Below are 27,446 nucleotides of genomic sequence, written 5' to 3'. Positions count from 1 at the left end.
CGCGCTCCTTACAGCTCCCACATTCGGAGAACTCAGGGTTAAGGAACACTGCTGCCGCCGCTGCGCACGCGCCTTCGGAGATGTAACCCCCCCCAAACCCTGCCGGCCTTCATTTTGCGCAAGCGCCTTTTGCGATAACTGCCCGCAGAGTTGGAGGTGCGTTTCCCGCCAGGGTAGGGGAGGCGTGATGCCAGGCGCAGCTTGATGACGACATTTCGGCGCCGGGTAGCCGAATGGCGGTCTCCGTCCCTTAGGCACGGGACTTTATGGGTCCCACAGGTGAGTGGTGGGAGCCGCGTGCGGGACGGTCTCATGTCCCGGCGATACCCCGAATCTCCGCCGAAGCCATCTCTGTTCCTACACGAGCCGTAGGCCTCAGACCGGACGTTGGCGTCTGTGCCCCGAGCCTGGCCTGCCGGCCGGCTGGAAACCCAAGGGCCGGGCTGCGCCCTCACGGCCATCTTCCAGGGCTGCGCCCTCATGCCACTTTCTCGTGCGCCTCGCACACCCCATCCTGGTGGGTGCTCGGTTAACGTTCGTTGAACGGAGTTGGCGGAGGGAGAGATTCGAGTTAAAGTTGAGCCTTGGGCTCAACAAGCTGTGTGGGAGGCAGAGCCGAGTGTGGATTCTCACCCGACTCTTCTTCCCGGTGTGGGTCGAGCTTCCTGAGCCTCAGTTTCTTCATCTGTAATATGGAGATCTCGAGGCTCACTTCACAGGGCAGTTGTGAGCGGCAAAAGGGAGCATCTTCTGCTTCTCAGCAGCCAGAGGGAGACCGTGGCAGTAGTGTGATTTGCTTGGCTTGATCGTTGTTGCCACTCCGAGAAGAAACCTCAAAACAAGATCCAAAGCAGCCACTGAATAAAGTGGCCGTGAAGTGGCGGATGAAAGGAACACTTTGTACATAGCGGAGAAGAGTGTGATGGAGGAGCCTGGCTGTGGCAGGGTTAGAGAACAGGGCATTAAGAGACACTGCCCTCTCCCGGAAAGACTCCTTGGTTTGGCGCCTCTGGCCCTCAGTCCTTGAGCTGATGCCAGTGTAGGCTTCCACCTCATCATTTCTAAAGCTCTGCCCTTTGCAAACAGGCCAGGATTTTATGCTGCTTTGATTATTTTACTTTGGTCATCTTTATCGCGCTATTCTCTTGGTTCAGGACTGAGGCATTTTAGGTCTTCCTTAAAACTGAATCTGATAGCCAGTGTCATGAAGAATTGAAAAAACTGGGCGCCTGGGTGGCTCAGTGGGTTAGGCCGCTGCCTTCGGCTCAGGTCATGATCTCAGCGTCCTGGGATCGAGTCCCGCATCGGGTTATCTGCTCGGCAGAGATCCTGCTTCCCTCTCTCTCTCTCTGCCTGCCTCTCCATCTACTTGTGATCTCTCTCTGTCAAATAAATAAATAAAATCTTTAAAAAAAAAAAAAAGAATTGAAAAAACCGAGGAGGTTGTTTCTATTGCCAAGAGACAGAGATGCACATCTCTCGGTTCCTCCACTGCCTCACAGCTTCCCTGCACTTGGTCTTTCCTCATCCACATGCACTTCCATTTGCCACCTCAGCACACTTACTCATGCTGTGGGCAGAGCTGTGCCAGGAAGACCATCATCAGTGGGACTCAGCGGTCTCTGTTTCTATTCATTCCACGTCTGGATAGTTTCAGTTTCTGAACTGGGTGGGCAGAGAGATAGGAATCTAGAGAGTTGCTCCTGATTTTCTGATGGCTTGCTCAAAAACTCCCTCGGCTACGCTTGCTGATCCCTTCCATTCATTCCATTCATTCTCGTAGAGCACAGTGACGTACTTGTCTTTGTGGAACATGTGTTAAGAGGTCCATGTATTTCAGTCTTGGTTCTGCCATTTACCAGCTAAGTGAGGGCATGTGATTTACCTCCTCTTTGCTTCCACTTCTTTTTTTATCCCTATTGACCTTGCAGGGTTGTTGTGAGGATATATGTTTTCTATTCTTCCTTAGCAAACTTAGCAGCTTGAAACTGCATCCGCTTATTATCTCACAATTATATAGTCCAGAAGTCTACACAGGCTCCACTGGGTTCTCTGCTTAGGATATCACAAGATTGAAATGGAGGTGTTGTTGGCTTTGTTCTTACCTAGAAGCCCTCAGAAATAATCTTTTTCCGAGCTTATTCAAGTTGCTTGCAGAATCTAGTTCCCTCGGGTTGCACAACTAAGGTCCCCGTTTCCTTACTGGCCAGCAGCTGGCACTGCTCTGTATCTTGTGGTCCACCCCCTTGAGACTTCAGTCTCATCTGTCAGATTCCTTCGTAACCCCTACATGAGCGTTTGACTGAATACCCAAGGATAGGAATCCTGGAGGGCTGTCTTTAAAATTCTGCCAACCCCAGAGGATTAAATGAGGAAATATATGGCGGTATCCTAGAAGCAGGTGTGGCCCCTAGCAAGTGCTGTACAAGCGTCACCAAGGATTTGCCATTGCAGGCTTGGCTCTAAAGGTGGCCATTATGGAATGTGTCAAACTGGCATTTCTTTTTTTTGTTTAAGATTTTTATTTATTTATTTGAAAGAGAAAGAGAGTAAGTTTGGGCACAGAGGGAGAGAGAGAAGCGGAGTCCCCGCTGAGCAGGGAACCTAAGACGGGGCTCCATCCTAGCACCCGGGGATCACGCCCCAAGCCAAAGGTAGATGCTTAATCAACTGAGCCACCCAGGTGCCCCTGGACTGGTATTTTTTTTTTTTTCTTTGACAGAGATCACAAGTAGGCAGAGAGGCAGGCAGAGGGTGGGGGGAAGCAGGCTCCCCACTGAGCAGAGAGCCCGATGCGGGGCCCGATCCCAGGACCCTAGGATCATGACCCGAGCCGAAGGCAGAGGCTTTAACCCACTGAGCCACCCAGGCACCCCTAGACTGGCGTTTCTATAAAACCTGGCATTTGGCAGTGCGGAGTGTGTTGAGTTCTACAAATACTCTCTTGAGCCTTGTGAGGCAATGTAACATTCTGTTGTGTGGCGGACGTTGAGATGTCACCTTTGTTTTTTCACAGTGGTTTCCTAAGACGGCCGTTGTCTGCGGGTCCCGGGAGGTTGCAATGGCGTTCCCTCACCTGCAGCAGCCCAGCTTTCTGCTGGTAAGTACCACCTGCCTCTGGGAACGTCAGCCTGATGATAGGTCTATAACCCAGGGACTTTCGAGTTCTTTCCCCTGACCTGAACTGTCTGCTGGTAGTTCTTTGAGGGGATGCCAAGGTAGCTGGCCTGGGGGTTAGAATCCTTAGACTTGACTCTGCCCCTTACTGGGCAGGACATTAGGTTTACTCTACCTCTGAGCCCTGGTTTTCTCACCTACAAGATGAGTTTCTCACCTCCAAGATAAGTTGATTCAAATGCAGTTTTCATGACTTCCTGGGGCCTGGGAAGGCTCATGTGAAAGGATATACATCAGAATTTTTGCATCTTGTAGGGGCGCCTGGGTGGCTCAGTGGGTTAAGCCGCTGCCTTCGGCTCAGGTCATGATCTCAGGGTCCTGGGATCGAGCCCCACATCGGGCTCTCTGCTCAGCAGGGAGCCTGCTTCCTCCTCTCTCTCTGCCTGCCGCTCTGCCTGCTTGTGATCTCTCTCTGTCAAATAAATAAATAAAATCCTTAAAATTTAAAAAAAAAAAAGAATTTTTGCATCTTGTAAATCTTTACATGCTTCACAGGGTATTCTAATAATCCCAGCTGTTATCCTTAGAAAATGGCGTGACTACACTCTCAGCATTAAACATGATGCTGGGAAGTTATGTTTGAGGCAGATAGCCATGGTGAGGATTCCTTATTTCAGTTCCTGGAAGATAATTTCTATAAACATTCATTCAGAAGGACATGCTTCCGTAGTGCCCCTTCTGGAGTCAACACTTGCAGTGCTCCTGGCATCCAGTGGGTAGAGGCCAGGCATGCGGGGAGTGTTCCCACAGCGCGTGGTACAACATCCCAGATCTTTATCTTTGACTGCGGCACCATCCTCATTTGGAGATGGCTAAGGCCTTCGATTTCCTTGGGCATAGCCGTTTTGGTTCAAATTCTGGCATTTTTTTCCTGATCTTCATCCACACCCCATGATCTTGGATAGATTTCCTTCCTTCTTGTCTTAAATATTTACTGGTCTGTCCAGTGCCTTCACGATTAGTGTCAACATTTGGTTGAAACGGTCTGTCGTTTCTAGCCTGCCTTGTTTCTTAAATAGATTTTCTTTTTTTTTTTTTTTTTTTTTTTTTTTTAGATTTTTTATTTATTTATTTGACAGAGAGAGATCACAAGTAGATGGAGAGGCAGGCAGGCAGAGAGAGAGAGGGAAGCAGGCTCCCTGCTGAGCAGAGAGCCCGATGCGGGACTCGATCCCAGGACCCTGAGATCATGACCTGAGCCGAAGGCAGCGGCTTAACCCACTGAGCCACCCAGGCGCCCAACTGCCTTGTTTCTTAAGGTAATGAATTCATTTGGCCCGTTATCTACTGAACACCGATTGCTTGGTTAAAAGGGCTTCTGCTCTCTCCCTTGTTTTGTCGGGCATCCTTACTGATGATCACAGTTGTGTCATCACAGGGAAATTTCCAGTTTGTGTGTGTGTACACTCAGGGAGTACTCTGTGGTCTGTGAGCGGTGCCCTACACAATAAGGGTCCTCTTCTGGCTGTGGGGCTGACCCTAGAACTGAGACCCTGCTCTGGATTGGGTGGAAGTCACTTCTCTCATGAAATTGTGTAGTACCCTGCTGTAACTGGGGGTGTCTGACAGAGGATGCAGGGAAGAAGCCTGAGAGTTGGCTGTCTGGAGAGCAAAGGACCCCTACCTCTCCCAGTTGCATCCTTTAGGCCACTGACACACGCATGACCTGACGCACAAGATGTTGGGGAGCCATGCCCATGGTGTGTCTGACTCCTGCCTTTCACTCAGGTTTCTGTTTTGATTCAAGCCAGTTGGCAGAAAAGCTGCCAGCTGAATGTGCTTATGATCTGTTTGGTTTATTCTGTCTTCTAGGCTAGCCTGAAAGCTGACTCTGTAAATAAGCCCTTTGCACAGCGGTGCCAAGACTTGGTTAAAGTCATTGAGGATTTTCCAGCAAAGGTACAGTTCTGCTAGCATCTCTTTGGGTCATGTCTCATATACTCTTTGAAAAAACATTCTTATGGCCCCTGATTCCCAACTCTGAGCACTGCTCTGCACAGAGGCATGACCCAGTATTGTGACTGTCACCTTTATGGACACATTTAAACATGTCAGCATGTACACCAAGGGTTCTAATCCACAGGTGCTTCTGTCCTGCACGGGACATTTGACGACGTCTAGAGATATTTTTGGTTGTCACACAGGGGAGGGTGTTACTGGAATCGAGTGGGCAGAGGCCAGTGATGCTGGTACGTTTCCCAAATTGCACAGGACACTCCACCTCAGCAAAGAAGTATCCAGCCCAAAAGATTGAGAAACCCTGGTTTTCACCCTGAAAATGTGTATTTTATTTAAGTCCTACCCAGAATTACCAAGTAGTAAGTGTAAGCCCAGGAAGCCAGCCTGGTCAAGGATTCTCACCCTGGAAATTTCCACTTCGTGTGTACACACTCAGTGAAGAAGGTGGACAGCTTGGGGTGTAGGGCTGGACTGGGTAGGAGGCCTGCATGGCACACAACCCAGCAGTGGGCACTGGGCCTCAGCAAGCCTATCCAAAGCCTCCCCTACACACCGTTTTAGGAGCTGCACGCCATCTTCCCATGGCTGGTGGAGAGCATTTTTGGCAGCCTGGACGGTGTCCTTCTCGGCTGGAACCTCCGCTGTTTGCAGGGACGCATGAGTCCTGTGGAATACAGCATTGTAATGGAATTTCTAGACCCCGGGTAGGTAGGTTTGTCACCTGAGAGGGGCTGGATGTTTCCTCATGGTGATCCTGTTCTTAAAACACTATATTTCTCAAAGTAAGAAGAAAGGTGGTTTACAGCTCATTGCCCTTTTTCTGTTGGTTTAATTTCATGGTCAGTGGCCCAATGATGAAGTTGGTTTATAAGCTTCAGGCCGAAGATTATAAGTTTGACTTTCCTGTCTCCTACCTGCCTGTAAGTAAACCGTGGGATGAGCTTCATGCTCAGGACAGAGCACCCTGCACAGCGGCTGCAGTGGTGCGGGTGGGGCAGGGCTTGGGGGGCTGCGGCTGTGGGCAGGAGAAGACCATGGTGTCTGCTCAGGGTCTGGGAGGCATCATTCCCGACTTTGCTCAAGGAGAAGGCACAATGCGACCTGGTTTGTCCCTGGCTGAGTGGCAGGTAGGGCTGTGTGACCAGTTGCTCTGTTTTTCTGAGTTTGCAGTCCTTCGGGGGCAAATTGAGGGGAGGGTGACTTTCTTGGTGGGTATGGAAAGCAAAGAAGAGGGGGAACATGAAGCCTTTGAAGAGGCTCAGAAACTCACCCAGCTGCTGCCCTTGCTGTTTGAGGGTCTTCCTGAGGATAGCGTGAGCAATTCTGAGTGGAGGCCCTCTTACTCCAGCGCTACCGGGAGGACAGCACTGCTCCCCCAGGCAGGGTCCGTGTGCTGGTCGCCCCCGCGGCAGCCTTTCCCAGAGGCTGCACCATGTGGGGGTGCCCTGTGGAGCCTGCCCACAAGCCCAACGCCCTGTCTCCGTAGGGCCCCGTGAAGGCGTCCATCCAGGAGCGCGTGCTCCCTGACAGCCCTCTGTACCACAACAAGGTCCAGTTCCCCCCGACAGGGGGCCTTGGCCTGAACTTGGCCCTCAGTATCCTTTGTCAGCTTCCCAGGACTGGGGAGCCCAAGGGGGTCTGGGACACAGTGCTGGGGGTGGCCCGATAACCCTGCCTGTTTGCCTCCTGACGCTGCCATCAGATCCGTTCGAGTACTACATGTTCTTCTTTGCTTTGAGCCTCATCACTCAAAAGGTACAAGAGGGGTGCCCCTGAGCAGCTTTTTCCCAAAGCCCCCGGGGGTGGGGGCTGTGGCTAGGACTTTCTTTACCTTCCATTTCTTCTCCCTTCTCACCTCATTTCTCTGGCTCCTCCTCTGCATCCTCCTCCAGCCTTTGTTCTTCAGACCATCCTCACTTAGGATGACAGGCCGGTGGGCACACTTGACAGGCAACATAGGGTGACCTGCGCACCCCAATTGGTGGTTGGGAGGGCTTCCTACAGGAAGTGCTTGCTGGGCATGGGGCAGAGCAGAGGTGCCCAGGAAGCTTGCATGCTTCCCTGGCGGGGGGGAGGAACTCATCTCCCGGTACTGCCCAGGGTGCTTTGGTCCAGCCCCTGGGATGTAGCCTATGTCTAGAGCTCATGTGCAGTGACTTGAGCTCTGAGGCTGCTGAGGTCCGCAGCCAGGGGTGGCACCCAGAGCCACGCACCAACTCAGATTTGCTTTTCCAGCCGCTCCCTGGGGCTCTCCACATAAGAACTTCAGACTGTGCCTATTTCATCCTCGTGGACCGGTACCTGTCATGGTTCCTGCCCACAGAAGGCAGTGTGCTCCCCCCACTCTCCTCCAGTCCTGGGGGACCCAGCCCCTCACCAGCTCCCAGGTAAGGCTCTCTGGCTGCCCTGGCTCTTGGCCTGGGGTGCCCCATTCCTGCGGCCAGCCTGTAAAGTCTGGCCCTTCCGCAGGGGAATGGCCTGGGCAGCGGGCACTACTCACAGGGACAGTAGTGCCACTCTTTCTTCAGGGTGCCCCAACCCCAACAGCCCTGGTACAGACCGGAGGAGGGCAGGGTGAGGACGACGTCCATGCCTGGGTTTTCAGTGAGCAGGTCCTGTGGCCCTATGGACAAGGCCTGGCTTTGGTTTCAGAGTGGGCTGTGTTCTCCCCCTAGCAGCCCTCCCTACATGTGGCATCCAAGCCCCACAGGGAATTGGTGGCAGGGGGTTCGAAGCAATGTTGCCAGAGCTGATCAGTGGCACTGAGTGGGTGGTGCTGGAGAGAAAGGCCCTGTAGGCAGGTCACCACAGAGCTGACGTGTGGAGGAATAAGAATAGGAGGAATCTGTCAGACCAGGTCTTGGCCTGAGCCAGAGACCCTGGGGTAAAGAGCCTTTTGTGCCCATCCAAGCAGGCTGGGCTGTGGCTAAACCATGTGCAGGAAGGGCATGCACAGCCAGCCTCAGCCCGAGGGGGAACTGAAGCCATGGGCAGCCTTTAGCCAGGAACCAATTGGCCGCCTCTCCCCGGGTGACACTAGTGACCCAGGAGCTGCCCCCTATGCTCTTTACCCTTCTCAGCCTTGCTGGTGGACCTTTTTCCTGGGGAGGTTGGTTCTTTCCTGCCAGCACAGGAATGCCCCTGAGGAAAGGGGATTGAAAGGGGGACATGGGGGTGTGGAAGGGGGAGAGGCTGCCCAGGCATTGGTAATGCTGCGGCTAAGAAGGACCCAGGGTGGCCAGGTTCACACCCTCTCAGAGGCAGGCTTCCGGGCCCGTTTTTTTTTTTGTTTTGTTTTTGTTTTTTTTTTGTTTTTTTTTTTGTTTTTTTTTTTTTAAGATTTTTATTTATTTATTTGACAGACAGATCACAAGCAGGCAGAGAGGCAGGCAGAGAGAGAGAGGAGGAAGCAGGCTCCCCACTGAGCAGAGAGCCCGATACAGGGCTCGATCCCAGGACCCTGGGATCATGACCCGAGCCGAAGGCAGAGGCTTTAACCCACTGAGCCACCCAGGTGCCCCCCAGGCCCGGTTTTGTTGGCTTATTCTAATCTAGAATTTCTGACCCAAGACTTGCCATGAATAACAAAAAACTTCCATAAGGTCCTTCGCCTACATTTCTGAGTTGTTTTACTCTCCATCTCTATGTGTTTTTTCTGGGTCATTTGAGTAGGTTACAGACATGGTGCCTGCTATTTTTTTTAACATTTCGGAATATATTTCCTAAAAGCGAGTGCATTCTCGTACACGGCCACTGCGCGTTTATCCAAATCAGGAGATCAGCATTGCTGCCAGGCCACTATCTCATCCTCAGACCCCACTTGGGCTGCCCTGGCTATCTTTCTAGGGTCTGCTGGCCAGCTGGACTGGGGTGTGCAGAATGCCCTCATCTTGAGTTCTCTGGTGTTCCCTAGCGAGTAGGCCTGGCAGCCGTGGAGTCTGTGTGCTGGTGACGTTGTCTTGATCACTGGGCCAGGGGCGTGTTGGCCAGGTTTTCCTCCTGTAAAATTAAGTGGGTACTTTGTGCCAAGTTAATTAGCAAGAGGGATTTGTTGGGAAGATAACGCTGAGCCTGTGTGATTATCAGCAGTGTTAGTGTCCCTTGATTATTGCCGGCCAAATCAGTTATTAATAGGCTGGTTGCCTAAGGGCGATTGTCTGCTTTCATCCCTTTACATTGATCAGGGCACGCTCTGCGGTAGGGAAGTCTTTTCCCGCTCATTGATTGTATATGTCCATATGGATTTGGGGGCCGTCCTATGATTCAGCAGGTGGTAGTGGCTTCCATTGCCACCGATGTTCACATTCAGATTGCCACTGGTTGTGCCGGCAGGAGCCCCTAACGAAGGCCTGTTTCTGTGTGTTCCTCAGGACGCCAGCCATGCCCTTCGCTTCCTACGGCCTCCACCACACCAGCCTCCTGAAACGACATGTCTCTCATCAGACGTCTGTGAATGCAGACCCCGCCTCCCATGAGATCTGGAGGTCCGAGACACTACTCCAGGTGAGAATAAGGAGGCTCTTTATGTCTTCTGTTTCCAGATAAACTGCCTGGCCACCTTCTGTCCCAGGGGGCAGAGGCCTAAACACCATCCTCAGCCTGAGAGTACCTCTGAATTGTTGGTGTTTTCCTGCTATGACATGTAGAAATCAGACTAGAGGAAATGTGCCCACCCCTCTAATCTGAATGTCACTGGTAGTGCTTTCCATCCCAGGATTCACTGGCCTTGGAGTTTTGTCTTTCTCATGGTGGTGTGAGTGCTGCTTCGTTTCTAGTGGATCCGCATGAAGGCTGGCCCCACACCGCACGTCTCCGACCTGCTCTCACGTTGCTGGAGAGGTTTCCTGTGATCACCCTCATTTGGATATGAAGCCCCTGCTCCAGTAGTGTTTTTATAACACTGGCTGGAGAAGGCTTGCAGAGCCTCTCACCTTGGTTGGCCGGCAGCCCCTATCCCTTCCGGGTTGGGGGATCCACATGGGAGGCGGTAGGGCCCCTTGTTTGCCCCCGAGCAGGCTCCTGCCTCTCACGCAGGCTTGGGCTGGCTCCCTCCCAGGGTGCAGTGCTGCCCACCTCCCGGGCCAGGCTGTCTCTTCCAAATATACCTTGGAGAGGTTCAGCTGGTTCTGATGCTCAACTCTGCAGCAGAGTTGGTAGCCAGGAGCATCACTTACTGGCAGCCTGACAGGTGGATAAGATGGGATTCTGTCCTTCCTGCCTTGTACATAATTCCTGGTATGTGGGCTGCTGCACTTTCAGTGGCCTCCATGTCATTGTTGAGACAGCACTAGGAGATCAGACGGCTGGACTCATCGTCCCTGGTCGCAGAGGGGTTTTGGTGCTTCAGATGGGTCCCAGCTAATGTGGACTCTGGGGTTTGCCAGCCCGTGAGGAGGGCTGATGGCCAGGACCCGGGCTTATGGGGCAGAAATGCTGAAGTTTGTTTGTTTGAAGTTGCTTGTTTCCTGGACCAGAACACGAATGCTCTTTCTTTTTTTAATTGAAGAAAAAATTCCTTTGAATTGCAGTGAAATACACAACATAAAATTTGCCGTTTTAACTATTTCTAAGTATGCTGTTCAGAAGCATTACACATGTTCATATTGTTGTGGAAGTAATCTCCAGAACTTTCTCATGTTGTAAAACTGAAACTGTGCCCATTAAACAGAAGTTTCCCATACCGCCTCTTCCCAGCCCCTGGCCCCCTCCACTCTGCTTTCTGCATCTGTGATTTTGATTACCCTAGAATCTCATGGAAACAGAACCATACAATACTTAAGCTTTTTATGGCTGCCTTGTTTCACGCAGCAGAGTGCCATCAAGGTTTATCCATGTGGTAGCACGTTGCCAAATTTCTTTTTAAGGCTCGGTAATGCTGTGTCATAGGGATCTACCACTTTCTCTGTTTCCGTTCATCTCTGGGTGGGCACTGGGATTGCTTGAACGTTTTAGCCATTGTAAATAGTTCTGTTGTGAACACGGGTGTACAGAAATCTCTTAGATATTTTGATTTCAACTCTTTTGGGTCTATACCCTGAAGCAGAACTGCTGGATTGCATGGTAATTCTGCTTAATGCTCACCGGCTGCTATGTTGTACGTTCCCACCAGCAGCGCAATGTTCCCACCAAGCGTTGGGTGGCCATGCCCACGCTCATGATGTTCTGGTTTTGATTAGAGGCCCCGCCCCCAGTGGATGTGAGGTGGTATCTGCCGGTGCTTTTGATTTGTACTTCCTTGTGGTTGGTGATGTTGAGCATCTTTTCGTGTCTTTATTGGCCATTTGTATGTCGACTGGTGAAATGTCTGTTCACGTCCGTTGCCCATTTTTTAATTGAGTGGCTTTCTTTACTTGTAGTTGGGTTGTAGGAGTTGTCTGTACATTCTGGATATCAATTCCTCCTCACATTCACAATTTGTAAATACTTTCCCCTATCCTGTGGGTGGTCTTTTTCACTCTGGATGGTGTCTTCTGTGCGCAAAAATTTTTTTAATTTTCATGAAATCCGATCTCCCTGTTTTCTTCTGTTGCCTGTGCTTTTAGAGCCCTAGCTAAGAAATGGTTGCCAAAGCCAATGTCGTAAAACCTTCTCCCCACGCTTTCTTCTGAGAGTTCTTATAGATTTAGATTTTACATGTAGGTTTCTGATCCATTTTGAATTATTTATTGTTTCTGGTGGAAGGTAAGGGTCCAACTTCATTCTTTTGGATGCAGATGACCAGTTTTCCCAGCACTGTTTGTTGAAAAAAACTACCCTTTGAATGGTCACAACATCCTAGATGAAAATCATTTAACCACCCAATGCTCTCTTGCAGGTTTTTGTTGAAATGTGGCTTCATCATTATTCCTTGGAGATGTACCAAAAGATGCAGTCCCCTCACGCCAAGGTACGTTGCTGTGCTTTTTCGTCCTGTCTGCTCTGGCCCTGGTGTGCCTGGTCCACCTGCTGCTCCTTGTCCATAATCTCAGCTAGTTTTCAGCCACCATCCCTTACTCCAGTGCTGGGCAGTTAGCGGGTTTGGTTCTGTGGTGGGCTCCCACCATGAGGGCTGGAGGCCTGTAATCTCTGGGGTCCTCCTCATGCTCCTTCCAGAGCCCCCTCCCTGGCAGCCGGAATGGATGAGGTTGTGGTGCTCGTGCTCTGGGGGTGGGAGAGTCAGCGAGTGCCTCTGGGAGTCACAACTGGCTCCGTCCGCTCTGCCGTCACAGTGCCTCCTGCTTTCCTGCCGAGGTGGCCCCTGGCAGACTTTGCTCCCCTTGGTCCCCACACTGCCCCCTCCCTCCTCCAGAGCAGCGGCAGGCAGCCCTCTGTACAGTGGGTGGGATCTGACGCCTTCCTGCATGAGGCCTGGCCTGTCTCCTCCTTTCCTTCCCTTCCCTCCCAGGGCAGCATGCTCATTCGCAGAGGCGTGGAGGCAGCTGTCTCCCCAAAACCTTCCCTGGGTCACTATGCCCAGGGCCAGCTGCCCCCTGGACTTGTCAGGGTAGAACAGCTCTGTCCGTAATAAGAGGCGGGGAGGGGCACCGAGGGTCACACTGCACGAAAAAGCCTGAAACACACAAACCGGGCCCTGCTGGGGGCAGCACTGGCCTGTAATCAGGTGTGCAGTCCACGGCTTCTGTGCGCTGCTGGGCTGCCTCTTAGACGTCACTTTTGTCAGTGCCAGACAAAAAAAACCATTCTGTGTGAATGCTTGAGAGATTCCTTAAGAATTGAGAGTCTGGGCCTGAAATTCATACGGGTGGCCTGTGATCTTTCCTCTGCGAATCCAGCACGGAGCTGGAATTGTTTTCCTGCTGCAGAGTCTCGGCAACCAGCTCTGCTTCCCTGCCCTCCGCTGAGTACCGGTTTGGGGAGCAGCCCCCAACTGCTGCTCTCTTAAAGTGCAGAGTACCTCAGATCTCTGTCCTTGGCACCACGTGGAGCGGCGGCAAAGCCAGGACTCCCTCTTGGGCCTCTCGTGTCCCTGAGGACCTGCGCTGCCATTCCCAGCTTCCAGAGTGGACTTGCATGTTCCTGGCTGGTGCACGGCAGTTGGGAGGGTGGGGGCTTCCCCCTCGGGTCCCAAGGGCCTTACTCAGCCCCTGTGCATGTGGCTTGGTCTTGCAGAGGCAGAGGCTGCTTTGCTGCTTGCCTTCCGGGCTGCTCATTCTGTCTTCCGAGCTAGCGCAAGCACACTCACTGTGATTTTTAGCAGATCTGCCAGTCACAAAGGTTCTCTAAGCTGTCTTACTTGGGAGGAGTGGTGGGCCGTACCTGCTGGGGCAGGAGGGCCTTCCCCTTCTTCCCCACGTTTGCTTCCTCTTGGCCAGACCACAGGGCAGGCGAGAGCGGCCCAGAATGGCTGATAGTGGGGGAACAACCAGGAAACCCCCACCAGGTACCCGGAGAGGGTTTGTGGTTTTTTTATTGTTTGTTTGGGGTTCTTTGCCTCCTTTTGAGGCTGAACACAAAACCTAAGTAAACCCGGGAAGTGGAGAAAGACAACTGTGGACCTCTCCTTCATCCGAGGCTCCTTATCGTCTCCCCAGGCCTGCGCTGTGCCATGTGGCGTCCTAGCCTTGAGGTCCCCGTTTCCTGGCGTTGGAGATGCAAGAAGTGCAGCTCCGAGAGGTCCCGTGGCGCGCCCGGCCCACCTCCTCCCAGGTGACAGGCGGCCTGGGTCCAGAGTGGATGCCCGCTCTATAGAGCCTGGGCCTCTGCCCCACCCCAGCTTACTGAGCAGGGCTTCTGGAGAAGCAGATGGTTGCTGAAGTCCACACACTTCTACAGGCCACTGCGGGGCCTGCCCGGTGTTCCTTAGGCTGGGCAGGTCCCCAGCAGGGGAACCATGTGGTCTCTGATTCCTACCGAGCTGCGGCTGAGCCCAGGGTCTGGCCCAGAGGAAGGCCTTGAAGCGCAGCCCACTCCTTGCTGTGCTCCTTCCTGCCCTTGCTCTGCGTGTCTCTGGCTGCGCCTTTCTCCTCAAGGCCTGGCACCCACATTCTGGCCTCTCCTATGTGTAGCATGGTTCTCAGTAGGAGGCGTGGCCCTCACCGGGCAGGATGTATGCCAAGGCCGGCTCTGAACTCTGCTTGGCTGAAGGGGACTGCTTTAGCAGGCCTTGTCATTACGGGGGTGGGGGCGGACAGCTATGCCAATTCAGCTGTCATCCCCCATGTCCCAGGCTGTCCAAGCCTCGGGTTCCAGCTGCCTCTGGGTGTGTGTGGCCATGGCCAGCTTCTTAGGGCCCGTTGGGGCTGGTGAAGGGCTCTGTGAGTCCAGAGTTGGGGAGTCCTGGTAAGGTGGGAGAGATGGGTCTCCCAGAATTTGAACCCATGAGTGTTTGTGCCACCTTTAATGATTTCCGGGATGTGGGGTGCAGAGGGTGTCAGGCCTGGTGGGCTGAGCTTTGCTTGCTTCTGTGCCACACTGGTAATCATCCCCAACAGAGACAACCATTCAGGAGGGGCCACAGATTAGATCTTTGACTCCTAGGAACTGACCACATCATGTGTCAATTTGGTAAATTTTTCTCTGGGACAACCCAGGGAAGTCCAATAAATGACATTTTTCTTCCCTGAGCAGAGGGGTCTCCATTAGGAACGGGCTCCTCAAAAGTTTCTTTTTGGAGCCTCAGGGCTTTGGTGGTTGGTGGTGTGTCCCAGCAAGCCTCCCAGGATCCTGGCGGGGTGCAGAGTGCACACGCCGCAGCCATGGGAGTCAGGGGTCAGGGAGGGTAGGCCCCTCTGGCAGGAAGGTCAGGCTGACCTCAGGGAGCTAGAAGGACTTTCGGGCCCGGTGACTTGGAGGAGACTGCCCAAGTGTCCTTAAGCGTCAGGTCTGTCTATGCCTGGCAGGTGGAGGAGCAGCCCTCAGGCCTGGCTCTGGGCTGCCCACTGGGCAGGACCCTTTGGGCTGCTGAGAGGGTGGTGTCCCACTGCCTGAGGCTGCGGGGCTCTAATGGTGTGGATTGTCACTGATGTGCTTTTGTTTTGTTTTTGTTTTTTGTTTTCTCTCCTTAAACTTCTGGGCTCACTTTTGTCTTTCTCTCCCTACTGTCCCCTCCCCGACCTCTCCCCTCCTGTCCCCTCCCCTGCCCTCCGCCCTCCCTGCCTCTTCTCGGCTTCTCTGCTTTGTTGTCTCTCAGCTGGAGGTTCTGCACTACCGACTCAGTGTCTCCAGCGCCCTCCACAGCCCTGCCCAACCCAGCCTCCAGGCCCTTCACGCCTACCAAGTACTGGCTGCTCTCCTATTGTTGCGTTTCACCCCTGCCCTGTGGTGTGAGCCATGGAGTGCATGACAGTGCAGTGGTAAAGCGAGGGGCCGGCAGGGGTGACTCAGACCAGTTCCAAACCGAGCCAGCCCGTGTGTGTTGGGGATCGTGGCGAGTGTCCTCTCTAGCCTGCGTTCGCCCTCCACTTGGCAAACTAGTGCAGGTTTTGGGGGGTGGAGCTGCCAGATCTGCCCACCCAAGCCCGAAGCCAACCGGAGTTTGCAAGTTCTTGGGAGTTGTTGGCTTCTCTGGCCCTGGTTGGAGGGAGTGGAAACTGTGGCCTTTGCAGCGGCCCTCCTCACCCACAGTGTGGGCCTGGCGCTCAGGAACTGACTGAGCACAGGGAGGCCCCAGGGCTCAGAGTGGCATGGTTCGGCCAACCCCAAGCCTTTGTGAGCCAAGGTGCGGGGAGGACAAGGAGCCTGGAGAGGCTGTTGATCCCTAAGCACGCTGGGCTCTGGCCTCTTGTGGACTTGTGTGCACTGCCAGAGGTGGGCAGAGTGGACAAGAGCCTCCTGGAGATGGGTCTGCTTTAGGCAGAGATGACCAGTGTGGGCAAATTTGAGGTTGGTAGGTGGAATTCAGACCTGCAGGCTGTTTCTGGGCTGATGGAGGCTGGTAGCTCACTGATTCATGAGATGAAGGCCAGGAATTCTGGGCAGAAAACAGGCGTCTAGATCCATGCTCAAGGCCAGGGGTCTGTCCAGTTCCCCTCGGTGGGAGCATGCCATAATACTTAACCTGATACTTGAGTACAAGATGAAAAGTCAGGTTTCCTGGGATGGGGTGGTGAGCACACACAGAGTCCCCGCCCAGAAGCAGCTGCTGGGTGGAAGGAAGAACATGGCCCAGGAGGGCCGGCAGAGGTGGGCCAAGCACCGAAGCGGGTAGCGCTCAGGCCTATGTCAGGGAAGGTCTCACTTGGCTAACAGCAGGATCCCTGGAGAAATGTCCATAGCAGGAGGGGCTGCTTAGCTAAGGGCTGGGCCCACTGAGAAATGCCACAGGCTTTGGGACAGTGTCCCTGAAGAACATGCAGCTGGAGGAGGCCACATACAGCTGTAGCAAGGTTCCTATGGGGAGTTGGCTCTTGACCAGGGGAGGGGAGGTCGGAAGAAAGGTTTGGCTTCCCCCAGCAGGAAGATAGCCCAAGGGGCTTCCAGTGCTGTGGTAAGGGCCTGTGCAGAGGAGGAGGGGACGCAGTTCTGGTTCAACGCAGATGCTCTGTTCTCTGTTACGGAGACAGTGGCAGGGTTGGCAAGGGACCAGGAATGAGAAAGGTGGGGACTCCTGGGGAGGGGGCTCCAGCCTGGCATCAGTGCCTTCCTACTTTCATCATTAGGAAAGTATCTTACGCTTTTTTCTTCAAGAGATGCAAATTCATCACACAAAGATGTAAACATACAGAGAAGTAGCAGCAGGTCTCCTCCCGAAGCCCCGTAGCTCCCTGTGCGGGCGGACTGAGCTGTGGGCTGCGTTGCCTGGGCTCGTGCAGGCAGATCCGTGGCGGGGAGAGCTGAGAGGACAGTTCCGTGAGCAGCGGCGGTGGCTGGGTGCCCGGGCTATGCCAGGAGGCATGGCCTCTGCCAGCCGCAGCATTGCTCAGGATTGGGACTAGGCTTCCGAAAGCTCGTCCATCCAGTCTGTGGAGGCCCCAGGGGCCTGGGGGTGCTGAGTGCAGGCAGAGGAGCATGCCTGTCTGGGCGCCCCAGAGTTGGGAGCCGGCAGGTGGCGGGGCCCACTGGTGCTGTCCTCTACCAGTCGGAAGACCACCCTGTTCTCCATCACGGAGCAGCCAACAGGCAGCCTGTCTTCTCAGGCCTGAGTCTTTTTATTTATTTATTTTTTTTTTTTTTAATTTTTTTTTTTAAGATTTTATTTATTTATCAGAGAGAGAGAGAGGGAGAGAGAGCGAGCACAGGCAGACAGAATAGCAGGCAGAGGGAGAAGCAGGCTCCCTGCAGAGCAAGGAGCCCGATGTGGGACTCGATCCCAGGACACCGGGATCATGACCTGAGCTGAAGGCAGCTGCTTAACCAACTGAGCCACCCAGGCGTCCCTCAGGCCTGAGTCTTAAAGAGCCTACGTGAACTTGGGAATTGGAGCCTCAGCCCACAAGATCAAGAGTGCTCTTATCTTGGGGGTCATGCTGACCACAGATCCGTCAGCAATAGAAGGGCTGCCCTGGCCTAGCCCCCAGCTGGCGGGTCCAGGACAGGGAGTGGATGAAAGGGTGGGGGTTGCAGCAGCAGAAGGAACTGGGTAGCGTTTCTGCTTGAAATAGGAAGCCAGGGGCCCCAGGGAGCCATCTGCACACACCCAGGAGGCCGGCGGGAGACCCCTCTAGATCTGATGGGGGGGATGTCAGCCTGCTCTCCCCCTGCTGTTCCTCCTCTGGCTGGCCAGGAGGGGATCCCTGAGGACGGGGGCGGGCAGCAGTGACCCAAGTCAGCCACGGAGGGTACAGTAAGGGGTTCGAAGCCCACAGCGAAGCCCTTGAAGGTGTGTTTCCACTCCCCATGCAGGCTTACTGAGCCACGGGCTATGTCACCTGGGCCTGTGGGTGCCCTGTGCAGGCTATGGTGCTCTCAGTGGGCCTCAGGGCCAGCCAGTAAGGCACAGGGAGGGCCCGGGGGGTGGCCCATGTGTCCCATGGTGGAAGGAACAGTTCTGGCCTGACTGCTGACACCATACCCCCCTCAATGTTAGGAGTCATTCACGCCCACCGAGGAGCACGTGCTGGTGGTGCGCCTGCTGCTCAAACACCTGCACGCCTTCTCCAACAGCCTGAAGCCCGAGCAGGTCTCTCCGTCCACCCACTCCCACGCCACCAGCCCCCTGGAGGAGTTCAAACGGTGGGTATGGGCCGTGCGCGCGGCTCCCGCACCCCGGCTACCACTGCCTCATCCCTTAACACACGTTGCCCACTGTGACCTGTCCCTGGAGCCTGAGGGATCGCCTGCAAGGCATCTGCAGGGTGGGCCAGGTGGGAAAGCACCTTGGGGTTTACTCCCCACCCCCATTCGGGCCTCTCCTTTGGGGCCTAATGTCTTTGGTCGAAAGAGCCAGACTGCCCAGAGAAAGGCCCTGTCTTGTTGCTGCCCGGTCTTGTCCCCTCCTCCCTGGCGGTGGGCAGAGTGGGAGCTCAACAGTGACCGTGTTCCTCGGAATGCCCAGGAAAGCCAGTGGGCTGGGAGCCTCTTCGCTTCCAAGTGGCTCTTTGGTCACTGGAGACTGAGCTCTGTGCTGCGCCATCCCCTTCATCATCTTCTCTGCTCCTCTCCCTCCATCAGAAAGCCAGGGATGGTGGCCCGATTCCTAGGCTGACTGGGGCCAGCAGAGCAGGTGACTTGTATGTGGTGAGCGAAGCAGAGGGGGTCACGGGAGCCTCAGTAGGTCAGCCACGTGTATGCTGTGTGTCCTTGGGACATTACCTAACCTCTCTGAACTTTGGTTTCTTCTGAAAAATGGGGACAGAAACTGGAGGCCTTACCTCCAGGGGGTGCCCACTGCTCACCCTTGGCAGGGCTGGCCCTTGCAAACCAGAGCCACTGGACTCACCTATGAGGGTCCCCTCCCCGCTTCTCTCCCCTGCAGGGCTGCTGTCCCAAGGTTTGTGCAACAGAAGCTCTACCTCTTCCTGCAGCACTGCTTCGGCCACTGGCCCCTGGATGCATCATTCAGAGCCGTGAGTGTCAGCCTCATCTCTCCACCTTTGCCCTTGCCCTGTGTGTGCCTGGTAGCGGAGGTCCCTGTGGGGTGGATGCAGGAGGGAGTCAGCTGTTACTGCCAAGGCCTGGTGAGGAGGCCTTACGGGCGAGGGGGGGGTGTCACATTCTGGTTGTTTGAATTCCCAAAACCAACCCTCGGGTACAGAAAAGCTCTGTCCTCCCTGGCTCTGACCCCAGGTGTCCGTGGTGGGTGTGTTCCCAGCCTCACTGAGCTGCACCTGACCCACTTGGCCGGGGAAGCATTCCATGTTCTGTGCCTCCGGAAGGCTGGCAGGAGGGCTCTCAGCATCACAGGCTGGCTCTAACGTAGTGTTGTGTGTCAGCTATGTGCACATTAAAAAATTGTTCTAACAAAATAAGAATTAAAAAATAAAGCTCACGGGAGGGTGTGCAGAGCTCCCTCCTGGGCCCTCTGAGGGTGGTAGGTAGGTGGGAAGAGGCCAGAACCTGGTGGCCGCCCCACCCTCCTCTCACCAGGAACCGAAGCCCCACGGTTAGACTCCCTCCTGCTCACCCACGCTGCCTCCCCGGGACTGGGCTCCAGGCCACCTGAGGATTTGGCCCAAAGCCCCAGACCCACAGCCTACCAGATTGCCAGCCACGAGGCCCTCAGCACATGAGTGTGTTGCCAGGTCCTGGAGATGTGGCTGAGCTACCTGCAGCCCTGGAGGTACGCACCCGAGAAGCCGGCTCCGAGCAGCGACTGCCAGCCCCGGGCTGTGTCAGAGAGATGGTGAGCCCCGGCCCGCCGTGCTCCCAGTGCTGGGGGGACAGGCCACCCCCTCTTTGACTGGGCCCTGGGATTGCTCTCCCACGGAAACAGCTGGTGGCCCTTCTCCATGCTGTCCCCTTGCTGCTCTCCACTCACATGTGTGTTCGCACCCCATGCCGCCACTTGACCCCTCCACCCTCTGTGCCCTGCCACAGAACCCTTGTCTTCTGAGGAAGGGCCTCACCCCTTGTGGGACTGTGTCCACAGGAGGCCTGATTCTCCCCCACCTCCCTTGGCCCTCACCCACCTGGAGGCTGGATGCTCCTGGGGAGAGTCGAGAAGCCTGGGAAGAGCCCGGGTTGGGGGGTTCAGTAGTGGTGTAGCCGCTGATGCACCGCTGATGAGGGCGGTGTAGCCCCTGATGAACCACCTCGTTCCCCAGGGCGCCCTTTGTGCAGGAGAACCTGCTTATGTACACCAAGCTCTTCGTGGGCTTCCTGAGCCGTGCGCTCCGCACCGACCTGGTCAGCCCCAAGAACGCACTCATGGTGTTCCGAGTGGCCAAAGTCTTTGCCCAGCCCAACCTGGCTGAGATGATCCAAAAAGGTAAGCCCTTAGCCGGCAGGAAGCAGCCCTCAGAAAGAGAACCACAGAGACTGTATGGCCCTCGCCAGCGTAGAGCAGCTCAGCCTCGGTGGCGTGGGGGCTCTGGGTGCACGATGACGGGATACAGGTCGGAGTTGGGCAGCACTGTGGCTGCCCTGAGGCCCAGCATGCTAGGTGGGAGCTCGGGGGCCGCTGGAGGGAGTGGAGGCAGAGTTCAGGGTGTCAAAGCATTCTGGGGTCCTGTCACGTCTCAGATGGCTCTGTCAGGCATTAGCTTCTCTGGCTTTCCTTCGTGAACATCAGCCTTCCCATGGAGACTGTCAGGCTGCAGGGGCCTCAGGAGGTGGGCCCCCGTCCCTCAGGAACCTCCCTAGGCGCCATGGAAGCTGCAACCGGACTGGCATCGTGCTTTCCAGGGGAGCAGTTGTTCCTGGAGCCTGAGCTCGTCATCCCACACCGCCAGCACCGACTCTTCACAGCGCCCCCCTTTACGGGTAGCTTCCTGTCCTCGTGGCCACCGGCCGTCACCGACACCTCCTTCAAGGTGAAGAGCCACGTCTACAGCCTGGAGGGCCAGGACTGCAAGTACACCCCGATGTTTGGGCCCGAGGTCCGGACGCTGGTGAGTTGGGGCTCCCCTGGGCCCCCCAGCTGTCCAGAAGCTGTGGGAGCGGGGGATGGGGCAGGCAGAAGGTTGGGTGTTGCCTGGATGCTGCTCTCCTCTTGCCCTTTTCTTCCATTGAGGTCTAATTTTTTTCTGATAATAAAGACAACATTTGTTGGAAAGCTTTCACATTTAGAATGTGCATGTCTTGGTCTTGAAAACTCCTCGCCCCCTCCTGGCCTGGTGGGGGCTCCCCCAGGGCTGCCTGCCAGCCTCTTGGGGGCCACCTGGGCTGGCTGACCTGCCCTCCCCCGCCCCCCCGCCCCGTGCCCCGCAGGTCCTGCGCCTGGCTCAGCTCATCACGCAGGCCAAGCAGACCGCCAAGTCCATCTCTGACCAGTGTGGGGAGAGCACACCCGGCCGCCCCTTCTTGTCGTGGCTGGGCTTCTACTCCACAGATACGAACGGCTGCTACCCAGCCAACGACCTGGACGAGATGGGGCAAGACAGCGTCCGCAAGACGGACGAGTACCTAGAGAAGGCCCTGGAGTACCTGTGCCAGATGTTCCGAGTACGAGCTCTGGGGGCCATCCCCTGCCTGGTGTCTGCTCCTGTGCCCCTACCCCCTGGGGGAGCCCGCGGGAGGCATAGCCTATACTGTCGATGTCAAGTCTTCGTCCCCTTGTACTCGCTGTTCGAGGCCCAGGGGTGTAGCCCTGTCTGCTTCCTCCACCTGGGAAGTGAAAGCAGGATGTGGCACAGCCCCCTCAGAGTGCTCCTCACCCCCTCACCCCCGCTGCCCCGACAGCTCAGCGAGGCCCAGCTCGCCCAGCTCACGCTCGCCCTGGGGACGACGCAAGATGAGAACGGGAAGAAGCAGCTCCCAGACTGCATCGTGGGAGAGGATGGGCTCATCCTTACGCCCCTGGGCCGCTACCAGGTAAGGGCCATGTCCCGGATGGCTCCTCCCCATCCCCTTGTTGCCTCTGTCATGTGCCCCGTGAGTGCGTCTGCGGGCCTGCCCACTCAGCCCGGGTCTCCCCTTGGGCTCACTTCTCGTCCTGCTTCTAGATCATCAATGGGCTGCGGAGGTTCGACATCGAGTACCAGGGGGACTTGGAGCTGCAGCCCATCCGGAGCTACGAGATCGCCAGCCTGGTCCGCATGCTCTTCCGGCTGTCATCCGCCATCAACCAGAGGGTGAGTGCGGGGGGCAGGGCCGCCCCCGGGGAGAGGCCGGCTGGGTGCGCGGCCCTGCCCGCGCCAACTCCCCACGTCTCCGCCCGTCCGCAGTTTGCAGGCCGGATGGCAGCCCTGTGCGCCCGCGCCGACTTCCTCGGCAGCTTTTGCCGCTACCACCTCACGGAGCCCGGGCCGGCGGGAAGGCGCCTGCTGAGCCCTGTGGCGCGGGGCTCTGCAGCCAGCCGGGCCCGGGGTCCGAGGCTCAGCCTGCGCTTCCTGGGCAGCTACCGGACGCTGCTGTCGCTGCTTCTAGCTTTCTTCGTGGCCTCCCTGTTCTGCGTTGGGCCCCTGACCTGTGCCCTGCTCCTCGTGCTGGGCTACCTCCTCTACGCTGTGGCCATGACGCTGCTCACGGAGCGAAGCAAACTGCACCAACTCTGACCTCAGGCCACACACGACCCTGGCTAGGCCGGCAGGAGGGACACGTAACCCCTCGCTTGAGCCTGGAGGTCACCTCCGAGCAACAGGGCGTTTTCCCGCAGCCACGGAGCCGTGCGTGAGAGAAGCTAAAACAAGGAGGATGTGGGCCAGGCCAGGCGAGGACGAGCGTGGCATCCACTGGTCTATTAGTCTCACAGGACGGCCCCGGACCCGGCTGCTCCGTCCTCCCTGCTCCCCTCAGCCCCGGGCCCTGCCGTGACACGGCACTCGCGGCCTTCCTCTGCTCTGACCATCCTGGGTTGAGCTGTGTGAAGCTTGGGATGCAGTGCTCCCCAGATGGGGCCTCGCCATCTGTCAGGTTGGCAGGGTGGTGCGAGTCTCCTTTCCCTGGTGACAGCAGGACGGGAGCTCAGCCTCTGATTCCAGAGAAGAATCCCAAACCCTGGAGGCTCCTGAGAAAGTTAGAGGGTGGTTCTGGTTCCTGACTGTAAAGCAAGGTTCTCCCATCGCATTTGGCAAAGTGAGGGTTATTCTTCACACCTTCCCGGCAGTTCCAAGGCTGGGCCATACGATTCCACTTGGTAGGAGAAAAGACCCTCCAGGAGAACAGATGCTTAGTGGGACGGAGCTTCACCTCTGCCTCCCTCTTCGCCCCCATGCCATTAAGCATGTCACTTGGTGGTGGCCCAGCCGGGACGGGCGCTCATGTCCCAGGGGCAGAGAGGATGCGGCAGGGCCATGGGAGTCGGGCAGCGTCTGGTCTGCAACCAAAGATGGTCACAGGCATTATTTGTATCTTCAGTAAAATCAGGTGCAAAGGCCCTAACTTTTTTATGACTTTTAAATGTTCAATTACACATTCACGGTCAGCAGTCATCCCCCCAGGGACTCAGGCACTTTTGTTCATCATACGGGTGACACACCAGAGAAAACATCTCAACAGTGATTTTAAACCAAGCCTCTGTTTCTGTTTTTATTTAAATATCAAGTTTTATATTTTGATGTAAATTCAGAATAATGGCATTCTGGGTCCTGTGACCAAAAATCAGACCAAGTTTGCAACTGACCATGGATCTGAATAAAACCTCTTTGGGCTCCTGAGTCTTCTGGTGCTGGGGCTCAGGTCCCAGCACAGTTGCCCTTATGGTTCCTTCAGTTGGTTTGGGTATGTCAGCGACCTGGGAAGCCCCGCAGTCCCTACCCAGGGGGACAGCCAGTGGGTTTGTTTACAGCAGCAACAGACCAAGGCAGATGGGAGCAGTGAGGTGGCCATGATGGCAAATGGCAGGCTTCCCTGCCGGCAAACGTGCCAACTCCCTGGAGTTGCCCTCAGCCAGCACAGGCCCGAGCTGGGTCAAAGCTGGGAGAATTTTGTCTTCCATTCAGCATATCAGAGTTGGCCTGGATACGAAAAGCAATCCTGGAATGTGAGTCAAATTTTCTGTGGCTTCCGGAAGCTCAGAGGATTGTGTATGCCCCCACCAGCCTCGTTTGGGGTGCTTAGCCAGGCGCAAGTGTCCCATGTCCCCTTGTCCCTGGATGGGATAGTTGCTTTTGTCAGATTGGTGGAAATGAGAGGTCATCATTTCTACAAGTTCAGTGGTAACAGAGGAGTGGCTTTTGTCCCCAGACCTGTTAAGGGATGTGAGCACATAAAGATGATGGTCTGGGGTCCAATGTCAGTGGCACCGTCTGATCACAAGGCCTTCCCTGTTTCCCATGACATCCATCCTGCCACCAGGGACGGGGTGTCCCCGTCACCCTCCACTTTTCCATGGCTTCCCTCGTCCACGTTTCTCTTGTGCCTTGTTTCCACCTGAAAACATTCTCCAGCACCCTAAAAGCAAAAATGGAACACTCCACCCATGTATCCGTGAACTCCAAAACAGCTGCCTGGTGTGTGCACCCTGCACAGTGCTGGGCACCCAGAAGGGACAGGGCAGAGCTCCCGTTGGCCCAGGACTTCGTGGTGCAGTCCAGCAGCCATAATGAAGGTCAAGGAGGGCCTGGTTCCTGTGGTCAGGGCCTAGGAGAGGGTACCCAGGGAGCAGGCAGCGTGAGGTCAGCACGGCCCACAGTGCTCTGTGGTTCCCACAGCAGGAGCAGAGCCCATGGCTGGGTGGCTGCTGTTCCAGGTCAGGGAGAAGGCTCTCAAGGTCTCAAGGAGACCTTGCCTTCACGAGGACCCCAAATTCGTTTGCAAAGAGCTCTCACTGCACAGTTTGAGAAAAGGCTGTGGGACGAGTAGAGGCTGGAAGCACAGCTGGGGGAACGGGGACCACCAAGGTGGGGGGGCAGTGGTTCTGTCTGCAGCACAAGGAAAGGGTGAATGACACCTGGGGGCAGAGGCTACAGGGTCTAGATCGGGGGTCAGACATCATGGTTCCTGCCGCCCATTCACTCCTGCCTCCTGGAGCCTCACCTGCTAAATGGCCCCTGCCATGCCTGCTCACCCCTCCACCCCCACTGCCGCCAGAGGGCCAAACAGACACCTCAGTCCGCATGGCCTGGGCCACCAGCAGGCCCAGGCCATGCAGTCTGAGGTGTCTGTTTGGCCCTCTGGCGGCAGTGGGTGCAGGAAGCACAGCTGCAAGATGCTCTAGAGATTTCACTTGCCCTCCTACGCCTCTGAGACAAAACCAGCCCCTCTGGACATGGTTCCCAGGAGCCCATGCTGACCCCACTGCCTTTTGACACCAAATCCATCAGAGCCCGAGGCTTTAGCCAGCCCCACCCCTGACCCCAGGTGCCCCAGGTGGTTCAGACTCTCATTGCTCAGTGTGAGTGACCCAAGGACAGAAGCTCTGGATCTGGGAGGAATCCAGTACTTACTCCCTTTGATGTCCAAAAGTAAGTCAGACCCTCTGGATGACCAGGCTTCGGTGATAATTTGACAGTATCAATAGAAATGAGGGGACTCGTGTAGCTTTCACTTTAAAAATTGAGTTAGCTTTGTCTGCCTCTGAAAACCAGAATTCCTAGCATAATTTTCTCAAACATCTAGTGACCAAAATAGATCAAATGATTTCCCAACCTCTCCCTGTTAAGAATTCCGACCTTGTCCCAACTGATATTCCAGCTATGAGAACAGCCAGTGACTTTAATATCCACGTGAACTGCAACTGCTTTTTTAAAAAAATATTTGATTTATTGAGAGAGAAAGCACAGATGTACAACAAGCCGGGGGAGGGCAGAGGGAAAAGCAGACTCCCTGCTGGGCAGGGAGCCCCACATGGGGCTCAATCCCAGAACCCTGTGATCATGACCTGGCTTGGGCACCTAGGCAACCCTGCCTCTTTTCTTTTCTTTTTTTTTTTTAAAGATTTATTTTAGAGCGGGGGATAGGGGCAGGGAGAGGGAGAGAGTCTCAAGCAGACTCCGCGCTGAGTGTGGAGGCTGACGAGGGGCTCCATCTCACAACTGTGAGATCATGGCCTGAGCCAAAGCCAAGAGTCAGACACAACCTACTGAGCCACCCAGGCACCCCCGTGAGTCACGACTGCCTTAGAAGTCAGAAGGAGGCAAAGAAGCCAGAGAAAGGAGTAAATGCCTTCCAGCCATCGTAAAAGGCTGGCACTTGGGAGAGCTAAGGGCTTACCGCACTCAGAACAAATGGGCAGTGGGGGAAGGTGAAGGTCGGTCAACTGGACAACTGCTTTCAGTTTCTCTTTTGGGTCATCTCACCATTACCCATCTGCTGCCGCCTTCCTTCAGCCAGCTGTGTTCACCTCTCAGAGAGCAGCCTCTTTAGGGAGAATCAGACCCAGGAGACCTGCTACTTGGCACCCATGCCCCCCCGAGTGCCAACATGGCATTTCCCGGTGTGTACTCAAAGCACAGGTTTAAAGCTCCCAAACCTTCCAGAGCACTGTGGACTTCCCACAGCGGACACGGGCATCTTGTGTTCGATAGAACATGACCTGGGAGGCTCTGATTTGGTGCATCTGACATCTCTTCGTTTAGGGGTCTATGTGCCAGGCCACATAGACTTTACGCAGTAAAGTGGGTGAAGAGAGCCTTCTGCCTGGGATGGCTCCAGACAGCCGGGCACTCACTTTCTGCACCCTACCTTTCCGGGTGGGAGGACTGACTGCTGTGTTCACCCCACACAGCGTGGTGCCCCCGGCTGACGTGGACAGTCTGCTCCTCAGGCCAGGTGTCTGAGGGTCTGTTTGGTCCACATCCTTCCTCACCCAGCTGACTCCCTCCCTTCCCGGAAGGCCATCAGTCATCGCTTCCTCTAGGAAACCTTGCCTTGCCTCCACCTCCCCTCCTCCTGGGCTGGATTTAGTGCCCTCCTTGGTACTCATCACCACCATTGGGCAAATGAAAGTGAAGAGGGATTTAGTTACCACATGCTTGGTGCCTGACATTTCAGAGTGCTGAATAAATACTTCTGAATGAATCTCTGGCTAGCATGTTTGCTCCTTGCAGACGAGTATATTTTACTCATCTTTCTGGCTCCAGCACCACGTGCGTACACAGCAGCTGCCCAATAAATACGTCTCACAAATACATACCTATTTTTTTTTTGAGAGGGAGGGGGAGGGGCAGAGGCAGAGGAAGAGAGACTCTTAAGCAGGTTCCACGCCCAGCATGGAGCTCAATCTCTCAAATCTCAGATCATGACCTGAGCCAAAATCAGGAGTCAGATGTTTCACCAAATGAGCCATCCAGGGGCCCCCAGCAAGTACTGTACCTATTATATACACATCCAGCCCCTAACACCTCAGGAATCACAATGTAAATGACTTGGATGAATTCATTTCTACATGAGTA

At 55.2% G+C, this 27,446-nt stretch overlaps 1 protein-coding gene across 4 annotated transcripts; it reads left to right on the top strand.

Moving 5' to 3' along the window:
- Positions 1-124: 124 nt before the first annotated feature.
- SMPD4 (sphingomyelin phosphodiesterase 4) lies at positions 125-23,768 on the top strand. Of its 4 annotated transcripts, XM_047697482.1 has the most exons (20): positions 125-279; positions 3,017-3,100; positions 4,990-5,076; positions 5,698-5,840; positions 5,981-6,056; positions 6,623-6,731; positions 6,839-6,891; positions 7,372-7,523; positions 9,507-9,639; positions 11,951-12,022; positions 15,266-15,352; positions 18,101-18,246; positions 18,989-19,079; positions 19,755-19,855; positions 20,277-20,440; positions 20,857-21,062; positions 21,382-21,615; positions 21,853-21,984; positions 22,116-22,244; positions 22,338-23,768. In XM_047697482.1, exons 1-20 carry the CDS (start codon positions 205-207, stop codon positions 22,665-22,667), a joined length of 2,604 nt encoding a protein of 867 aa, XP_047553438.1. In that variant the 5' UTR covers positions 125-204; the 3' UTR covers positions 22,668-23,768. The 4 variants fall into 4 exon arrangements, with proteins under 4 accessions (XP_047553438.1, XP_047553439.1, XP_047553440.1 ...); XM_047697483.1 differs by lacking the exon at positions 15,266-15,352; XM_047697484.1 differs by lacking the exons at positions 125-279; positions 3,017-3,100; positions 4,990-5,076 and having other exon boundaries at positions 5,704-5,844.
- The last annotated feature ends 3,678 nt before the right edge of the window (positions 23,769-27,446 follow it).

This window comes from Lutra lutra, chromosome 12, assembly GCF_902655055.1.
Source record: "Lutra lutra chromosome 12, mLutLut1.2, whole genome shotgun sequence".
In the NCBI taxonomy this organism is placed as follows: Eukaryota; Metazoa; Chordata; class Mammalia; order Carnivora; family Mustelidae; genus Lutra; species Lutra lutra.
The sequence above is the reverse complement of the archived record's forward strand: the minus strand, read 5'-3'. Positions and strand labels throughout refer to the sequence as shown.